Genomic DNA, 10,015 nt, shown 5'->3' with positions numbered 1-10,015 from the left:
ATTGAAATCACTATATTTCAAATTGAAGTAAACAAACCTACTTAATTAAGTTCCACACGAAAATTCCACATAAATGTCGACGGCTATTAAAAAGAAAGGATGAAAGCACTTGCATATCACACAAACCAAACGACGGAAAAAAATATCGGTTACAGTAACGGTTTTAGTGTTGCTAAGCAAATAATCCTACTTAAGTTGCACACGAAAATACTTCTTTTAATTGAGTATTTTCCCTTGGGCAAAATTGATGTCGACGGCTTTTCAAAAATGAAAGGCACAGAACAGTTGAAGATTTATAAAAAGTTGAGGACTTATGAAATGTTACTAATCTTCTCCTTAAAACCAAAATAAATCTACACCACATAAAAACTATCGGAAGTTGTCAAAAAAAAAAAAAGACCAAAGGCGCCGAAATTACTTTTCAGAAATGCTGCTAAGCCACTTCCTTCGTGCACCATACATATAAATTCTGCACCACATTTATAAAATCTGCAAAATCGTTTGTACACAGTTGTCATTTTTCATATATATCTTCATATATCTTCATATATCTTCCTCTTCTCGTCATGTCCGTGTTAAATCTTACAAACGTTTCTCGACCCTCAACAAATATCACCATGAATTGCGACGCTAAAGATGTCGCAGTCGAGGTTAGTTATATTATCACCATCATCTTTAACGGCATCACATGTCCCTTTACTGTCGTTCTTAACGTGTTGGTGATCATGGCCGTGAAAAAAAAACCAAGACTACAGAGTTACACCAACATCTTGCTCGCTTGCCTGGCGGTAACGGATGTATTAAATGGTCTTCTTGTCCAGCCAACCTTTATTATCTGGAGAACATCCCAGCTACTCGGTGGAATAAACAATGACATTGTCCGTGATCTTCACGTGTTTTCTATAGGGGTAGTTACTCTTTCGTCGGCGCTCCATTTGATGTTAGTCACTTGTGAGAGGCTAATAGCCATCAAATATACCTTAGTGTATTCGTATCTCGTTACTGCACAGAACATTAAGGTGGCAGTAACAGCGTTGTGGTTTCTTACTTTATGTTGTGCAATTTTTAGACGGACATTTGTCAGTAAGTTATTTCAAGGGTTGCCACTGAAAATTGGCAACGTGATAACATCCATTGTGATATTTTCCTGCATGGTTTTCATGGCGACATCTTACGCGATTTTATACCACGAAACAGTTCATCAGCAAAAGAAAATCAAAACTCAGCAACTACCCCAAGAAGAGGTGGAAAGATTTGTCAAAGAAAGAAAAACGCTTAGGACAATTTTTTACGTGGTGCGCGCTGTTTTGTTATGCTTTTCGCCTGTGGCCGCTTTAACAATTTTGTGGCATATTCCAGAACTGGACCTTGCTTATCCTCTACTATGGATCACTACGTTTTTAATGTTGAACTCTCTCCTCAATCCACTGATTTACTGTTGGCGACAGCAAGAAATGAGACAGTTTGTGTTTCGAATGACCTCTCCAGCTGTAGGTGCTGTAAACTGATGCATGGTTATTCAAATTTGACTAAAGGAATGGATAACGTCGCCGCAGAAATCGATACAGTTTAATTCAATGTGCGTGTGTAATTTCCTTCTCCAAAAAAATTAATTGTCGTAACAAATGTTCTTGGCTAAGGCTACTCTCCTTTAAAATAATTCTAGCAGCTCTCGCTTGTAACCGCTCTATATCTATTATACCTTGAAGGTGCTCAGTTGTTCCAAACAAAATCGCAACAGTAATCTAACTTAGGAAGTATCATAGCGGTAAAGATCCTATCAGCTGCGTGGACCATGAGACCGTTTCTTACCCTACTTAACAAGCCAAGCTGACTAGATACCTTAATCGGGTGACATCTTCCTTAAGAGTGCCTGCCCGTAAAAATCAGACAAATTCTTAATTTCGCGGCAAGGGTCGAAAATTCAATTTCGCTCATATTTTTATGGTAGATAGGCTAGGGCATGACAAAAACTACTGGATAGTTTTTTTGGCAAAATATCCTTTTATTTCAAAGAAATATGCAAATTACCAAATTCCGTTAAAATCGTCATTTGACGCACCATTTTATTAAACAAGTTTGAGAGCCTCGCATGCAAAACCACATTATTCTTCCGTCTTTAAAACACTCAAATATTTTTGTGCAATGTTTAAATGTGTACTGAGTTGATTTTAGGGAATGTTGCGTTGTCGTCTTGGGTGCAAAATAATTAAATTTCGAAGACAAGTATTTCATTCACTTAAAAGTACTTCGTGAATATAATTAATTTTCACCATGTGCGAAACCTTCAAATGGACCAAGCTTCTGGTGGCTGAATTGCAGAAGGATGGTCTACAGATTCCTGTAAAAATTTCTTTGGGCAAATGATTGTGAGCGACGCGAGAGCTTTTCAAAGTACATCAAAAATGCAAATATTTGACCATCCGTCGTCAAATTTCAATTTACGGGTTAGACGTATATTTTAGCATGCGCCATATGACTTGACCTATGTTAAGTTGAAATAGACACAGAGCTGATAATTTCGAAATTTTCTAACCTCATTTGCTGTAAAAGGCAGGTCCAAAGCCGATTTGACGTGTTTCTCTCACCATTCGTCGCACATAAAGCAGAAGTTTGCTTTTGTTTACATAACGTCCGATGTACATCGCCAACTGTCAACTTATTTAACGGTCGAATACCATGAATCTGTGACCCTCGTTCGACGCATATGATCACCACTGCATCTAAGTCAAAAACGGCTAAGTCATTCGTAGATAGTTGCTTGCTTTGCACTACACCAAAATATTACGTTTGATCATCATGGTTTGATGGCTTGAATCCCTGCTTGCAGCCGTTCCTTGTTCGTCACGCAAATCTGTCATCCCATTTTAGGGGGTAGGGGTAGGACAATTTCTATCCTAATACGTAAGGCTCCGTAAGGCTTGGAATCACTGGGAGCACACAATCGTGTTGAGTAGGAAGAGATTAAATTAAGAAATGAAAAGAATGAATAATTTACCATTGCCCCTGTTGTTATCTTTTACTCGACCACCGCCACCTACATGCCCCTGCGTAATACTGTAACGCTAAACTCATACCTAGGTCTTTTCGCGCTATGCAATTATTTTTGGTCTACATGTAATACAGTGGGCTACCCTCGGGGAAATGGGTGGCGACCGCTTAATGGGGCTAGCCGCTTATATAGAGGTTGGTGTACCTTGAATATTTAATTTTTCACTATCGAGCTATAAATTTCTTGGTGAACATGGAGTCAATTCAATACAATCATGATAGACGTGTTGTTGCCGCTACTTCTTTAGTCCCCAATGAACTCGCATAACGACAACAAATTTGATTTTAACACTTTTTTAATAACCAAAGACACGTCCAAGTTTTACAAAATCAGTTCCACGTGAGTCCGTCCGGGTGGTTACAAAGTTTTGCAAGCTACTTCATGTCATTGACACGAAACGTCACGATCAAAATAAAACAAAAATAAAATACTGTTCTTCGGCGGTAACATCCTCCCCCCGTGTTCGCCCGATTTAGTTGGTCGAACACTCTTCAAGGACGGCAAGTTTTGTCACAGGGCGTCTCATTACTCCAAACTTCGTTTTCACGTCTGCTGATCTTACAATACTGTCAAGTCCAGGAAAGACTTTTACGATCCTGCCAAGGGGCCAGAAACCTCTTGAAACTGCCCGATCAACCACTAACACCAAATCTACGACCTTGAAATTTACAGTAGGTTGAGTCCATTTCTTTCGAGTAATCAAACCAGGTAGGTACTCTCTTAACCAACGACTCCAAATATGATTTGCCACCACTTGTGCTTGTCGCCAACGTTTGCGACTTGACAACTCCTTGTCGTCAACGATACCGGGCGGTAAGTTGAGAGATCCTCTTCCAATGAGGAAATGATTCGGTGTCAGAGCTTCAAGGTCATCCACATCCGAGCTGACTTCAGTAAGCGGACGACTGTTCACAACCCATTCCACTTCAGCAAAGGCGGTAAGCAACACCTCATCAGTAAGAACTTGTTTCTGTAGAACAACATTAAGGGCTTTCTTGCATGATCGTACGAGGCGCTCCCATACACCTCCCATATGAGGTGCGGCAGGCGGGTTAAATACCCACTGAATTCCCTCTTGGCTCAACTCACTGCCGATCTTATGCTGATTCCAGCCATCGATGCATTCACGTAACTCACGGTCTGCTCCTACAAAGTTTGTTCCATTGTCGGAGTAAATCACAGTTGGTTTACCTCTTCGAGCCATAAACCGCCTAAGGCACATGATGAAGGAATCGGTTGACAAGTCAAATGCAACCTCCAAATGAACTGCTCTAGTCACCAAGCAAGTAAAGAGACAACCATATCTCTTCTCCTCTTTTCTAAGATGCTTCACTTTAAGAGGACCAAAGAAATCCACGCCAACTTTCGAGAATGGTGGTGCAACACTTAAGCGATCATATGGTAGACTTGCCATCAAGGGTGCTTCTGGTTTCGCTTTTCGCCTTCTGCAGTAAGAACACTGATGAAGGATCTTTCGCACTGTAGCACGACAGCGTAAGATCCAATACTGTTGTCTCAACTCATTTCGTACTTGGTCCACTCCTTCATGTTTCAATTTCTCGTGACAGTTCATGATGATGAGACGGGTCAACTCATGATCTGGTGCTAGTACCACAGGGTGACGACTGTAAAATGGAATATCGGCTCTCTCAATTCGACCACCTGCACGAATGATTCCATGCCCATCAAGGAATGGTGAGAGAGATACCAATTTGCTCTTGCTTGAAACATGCTGTTTCGACTTGAGAACTGCAACTTCTTGAGGAAAGGATTCTGCTTGGGCAACGCAAACTTTCGAGCTTGCTCCATCTCTTCAACCAACAAAGAACCAATGTGACGTTCAGATTTGGGGTGCTTACAGTTATATATAAACCGTTTCAGGTAAGCAGTTACTTTGAGAAGCTTTGTTAGAGATGAGTATTTCGCTGGAGATAAGAAATCGTTCTTTGAACCTTTCACCACACCAGTCCAAGTAATGGCCATTTCTTGGGCTTGTGGGTCATCATCGGACGGCTTGGGAATTTCAAGCTTTGCATTTCCCTTTGGCCATCTCTCTTCAGGTAAGTGTAAGAAGGCAGGGCCATTTACCCAACGACTCCCAGAAGTAATAGAGCTCACTGGAAGTCCCCTGCTGCCATCATCTGCAGGATTTATCTGTCCAGGACAGTGGTTCCATTGGTTGGGTTCGGTGCTGTCCAGGATCTCTCCAATTCTATTAGCAATAAAGGCGGGGTGGCGCTTAGACACTCCACGAATCCACTGAAACACAGTACTGCTGTCTGTCCAATAATAGGTGGAATCAATGATGTAATCATGTTCCTTAATCACTACAGCAGCCAATCTTGCACCCAAAACAGCAACCTGCAGTTCAAGCCTTGGGATGCTCAAGGGTTTCTTCGGGGCTACCCGAGTCTTCGCTGTAACAAATGCACATCGCACTGCTCCACTGACATAGCAGAATCTGAAATAAGCCACTGCGCAAAATGCTTGTTCACTGGCATCTCCAAAGATGTGAAGGTCAATAACAGACGGGTTGTCTGGTATGTGACGATAGAAACGGGGAATGTGAAACTGTGCAATTCCATCCAGCTCTTCCTGCCATTTGGACCACTCCTTTAGAAACTCTGGTGGCAGTGCATCATCCCATCCAATACCCAACTGCCACACATGCTGGAGGAAGATTTTTGCTCTGACCAGAAATGGAGCTAGAAATCCAATCGGATCAAAGAGGGATGCTATCAAGCTCAGAATCTTCCGACGCGTGTCCGCAATGTCTCTCTTCACCACTTCATAGACAAAACAATCTGAGCTGGTATCCCAAACGACACCAAGAGCACGTTCCATAGGCATTACGATGCTTTCCTCTACAACCTTGATAGAGGGCGCTCTTTCCGATTCTGGTATTCGCTCGATCACTTCTGTCTCATTAGAGATCCACTTGGTCAAGTGAAAAGCTGCTTTGTTTAGCATTTCAACAAGTTCTTGTTGCAGTTCCAGAGCTTGATCACTTGATTTAACAGACTTGAAAAGGTCATCCATGTAAAAGTTTCGCTTTACGGCAAAGGCAGCATTCGGAAACTGCTTCTCATTATCTTCTGCACTTCTCAACAGAGCATAGTTAGCACAGGTTGGCGCACATCTGGCTCCAAATATGTGACGCACATACTGGTAGACTTCTGTCAATGATTCAGGAGATTGACGCCACAGAAATCGAAGGGAAGCTTGATCTTCTTCTGGGACAGCAACTTGGTTAAACATCGCTTCAATGTCTCCTGAAAGCGCAACCTTTTCTTCTCGAAACCTCATGAAAATTCCAACAAGGTTGTTCAGCAAATCTGGGCCACTAAGAAGTTGGCTGTTTAATGATGAGCCTTGAAACTTTGCAGTGGCATCACATACTCGACGAACCTTCTCAGGTTTCTTGGGGCTCAGAACAGGGTGGTGAGGAAGGTACCATTTGCGCATGGCTGGTGCAGTTGCTTCCTCCTTAGTAAGCTTTTTGATGTATCCCTTTTCCATATCCATGTCAATAGTTTTCCTGTATCTTTCTGCCAACTCGGGATTACGATTAAGCTTCTTCTCCAGAAAATTCAGACGTTGAGCAGCTGCAGCAAAATTGTCAGGAAGTTTGACTTTGTCATCACGCCAAATCAAAGGAACCTCATAACGACCATCCACCTTACGTGTACTTTCATTCAAGAATTTCATGACTCTTTCATCTTCAACTGAGCGCTGGGTATCATTGTCATAACGACAACCAAAGTTCTCTGTTCGCCACCAAGTTTTTACGGTGTCATTGAGTTCCTCATCCGGAGTCGCCACATGAACTTTACAAACAGATTCACATTCTTGAATATGGCCAGGTAAGCGACCAGTAACAGTCCATCCAATCCTAGTGCGAACACCAACAGGGGAACCCTTTGGACCATGTCGAGTTTCCAGGGGAACAATAAGTTCCGGGACATCACTACCAAGGAGCAAAGTGACTTGAGTCCCAGCGACTTCAGTCAGCTCCAAGTCTGATAGGTGTGGCCATCTTTCTTGTAGCTCATCAAGTTTCACTTTCTTCTCTGGCACATTCAGGTGATCAACTACAAGAACTCCATTCACATCAAATTGGGTACCAAAGTCATTCAATCGGCTGACTTGTACATTAACACGCTTTGTCATAAGCTCAGATGTTTTCTGAATTCCATTTAAGACCACACTTTCCAAAGGACCATCCAAACCAAGTCTTCCAGCAACATCTACTAACAGCAAGCTGCAAGTGCTTCCTGTGTCCAGCATAGCATATGTGTTGAAATATCCCTTTGGACCATAGAGGGTTACTGGTACTACTTGTAACAGAACAGAGGTGTGACTGCTTCTGTGAGATGTGTTAGAATGTTCAGTAGACGAACCAACTTCGGCTTGTGCTACTGGGTTAATAGCAGACACTGCATCACTGCTTTCCACCGAAACATTTCTCAAGTTGTGCAACAGAGCATTGTGTGATCGCGTACACCCATTTACACCACACTGTTTTTGATTTGAACAATTGCTAAGCCAATGTCGAGGACTGAGGCAACAAAAGCACAACTTATGTTTCTGTACTTCATTTAGGCGTTCTTCCACACTTAGAGCCTTAAACTTGGGACAAGAAGATAACTTGTGTTCCTGCCCATCACCCATAATGCAAGAGGACTTTGTTGGCCTGGGGCGAGGTGAAATGTTACTTGAGAAAGTGTTCTGTTTTTCAGTCATTCCATTTGATCCACCAGACCGAGGTTTCTTATGAGGTTGGAATGGAAACTTACTTGACATTTTTGGGTAACAACAATCATCATAAATATCTGCCTGACCTTTTAACCACACACTGAAGTCATCAAGACTAGGTCGTTCCAGTTTGGTAGCTTTGGTGTTGTCCTTCCATTTGATTTTGAGCTCCTGGGACAGTTTGTCAACGGCAAGGGAAACATTAGCTTCTGCTTTCAGATCACTTTCATATCCAAACTTCTTAAATGTCCACACAGTAGTTGACATAACATCTGACAGATTTCTCACTTCTTGAGGTTTGTCATTTTGTAATCGAGCTGTTTTTTTCAGTTTGTCAAGTGTGACTTTCACAACAAGGGAAGGTTTGCCAAATCTGGATTCCAGTTCTTTCAGTGCTTCATAGTAGGAATCTCCACTGTATCCATATCCTTCAATTGCAGACTTAGCTTTACCAATAACAGAGTTCTGAAGATGTTGCATTTTGCCATTAAGGGACAGATTAGCATCATGAACAATTGATTTAAACATTGAGGACCAATCAGACCAGTGTAAAGGGTCACCATCAAACTTACTTAGGCGTAACTTTGGAAGAGAGTCACGAGTAGAATGACCACAAATGGTTGTTTTTCGGTTGTCCGTACTAGTTAAAGCTGGATGCTGTACTCCACTTTGTAAATCTCCAATCCACGAGTGATACAAAGGCAATGTTTCATTAGGTTTTTTCGTGCTTTGAGGTGCAATAAATGAAACAGCTGACTTTGGCTGTTGTAACAAAGGTGAAGGTGTAACAACTTTTGTAGGGTTGTCAGGTGGCAATGCAGTTCCATGATTTGCTCCAGTTCCTTGCAACAAACCAGGGAGTAGTGGAGGAATTATTGTTAACGGTTCATCAAGATTAGATAATGGAACAAATTTCAATGAATCATCCTCAAAATCAAGCAATCGATTAGACAAAGCTTCCGGATCATTAACTTCATTTTGTACCTTTTGTAACACTGCTGCTTCTGCTGCGAGGCGTGCAGCCTCGTCCTTGGCTTCCTGAGTCTTTCTTCTTTCTTCAGCCATGAATTTTAGCCTTTGAGCTTCATCTTGGACAAGTTCAAGTTTCCTTTTAACCTCCAGTTGTTTTTCGAACTCCTCTCTTCTTCGCTGTTCCTCCAAGGCAAGTTGTTTTGCTTTAATTTCTGCTGAAGTAATTTTGGCGCGAATTTCGGCCGCTTGGGAGACATTTCTTGTCGAAGAAGTTTTCCATGATTTCATCGAGCTTAATCCGCTAGAACTTTCCTCTGCCCGCTCGTCAAGATGTGCGTTGGCCTGAAGTTTAGCGTCTTCGACTCTATCGAGTTGTTCTTCATACCAATCTATTGCGGCTTCGTGCTCGTTCTCTGGGATCACTGAGACGAGTTCATCATTGAGGCCTTTCGCTTCGTTAAGATATTCCTGCAAGTTGTTGACATATCCACGTATAATCGCTTTTCGACCATACTGTTCGATGGTGGACTCTAATTTCTTCAACGTGTTCGTGATCCTTCTTTTGACGGCTGCCCGTTTGTTTTTTAAAGTAACAATGTTAGTACTCACAGTACGAGCTGAATCCAAATGGCCAAGATGGCGACCGCCATCAGTCGCTTCGGTCGATTCCATACCAAATTCCAAAATCTTCGCCACACCAAATTCCAAATTCTTCGATTCGCTCGTTCCAATCCGGCTCGAAGGACCAGAAAATGTTGCCGCTACTTCTTTAGTCCCCAATGAACTCGCATAACGACAACAAATTTGATTTTAACACTTTTTTAATAACCAAAGACACGTCCAAGTTTTACAAAATCAGTTCCACGTGAGTCCATCCGGGTGGTTACAAAGTTTTGCAAGCTACTTCATGTCATTGACACGAAACGTCACGATCAAAATAAAACAAAAATAAAATACTGTTCTTCGGCGGTAACACGTGTGTTGAATTATCACTCGTCATGCACCTTCAATTTCAGACTCTTATCTGCCATCGCCCTTTCCAAAACAAAGTTCTTAAATTTTGGGTGGCCGCTTAATATGGGTAAAGACAATAATGAAACCCTTATCGGAATGACCAAATGATGGCCGCGGAGGTAACCGGTCAATAGGTGTTTTATTTACAATATTTTACCGACGATAATTTTGGACTGTATTGACAACAGTCCTCTATTTTCTGTTACATACCAATGCCTCGCC

The 10,015-nt window shown here is 42.0% G+C and overlaps 2 protein-coding genes across 2 annotated transcripts; one reads left to right on the top strand and one right to left on the bottom strand.

Annotated features, from left to right (window-relative positions):
* The first annotated feature begins 566 nt into the window (after window positions 1-566).
* On the top strand, window positions 567-1,771 carry LOC145486429 (adenosine receptor A2a-like). Its single transcript, XM_081465092.1, has one exon. The coding sequence runs from the start codon at window positions 567-569 to the stop codon at window positions 1,506-1,508; it is 942 nt and encodes a 313-aa protein (XP_081321218.1). The 3' UTR covers window positions 1,509-1,771.
* Window positions 1,772-3,524: 1,753 nt separating this feature from the next.
* LOC145487772 (uncharacterized) lies at window positions 3,525-9,451 on the bottom strand. Its single transcript, XM_081466584.1, has 2 exons — window positions 4,926-9,451; window positions 3,525-4,863 (listed from the first exon to the last, which is right to left on the bottom strand). The coding sequence occupies exons 1-2, from the start codon at window positions 9,449-9,451 to the stop codon at window positions 3,525-3,527; spliced, it is 5,865 nt and encodes a 1,954-aa protein (XP_081322710.1).
* Window positions 9,452-10,015: the final 564 nt, after the last annotated feature.

Source organism: Orbicella franksi, chromosome 5 (assembly GCF_964199315.1).
Source record: "Orbicella franksi chromosome 5, jaOrbFran1.1, whole genome shotgun sequence".
NCBI lineage: Eukaryota > Metazoa > Cnidaria > Anthozoa > Scleractinia > Merulinidae > Orbicella > Orbicella franksi.
Note: the sequence above shows the minus strand (reverse complement) of the source record. Positions and strands in the feature narration are given on the sequence as shown.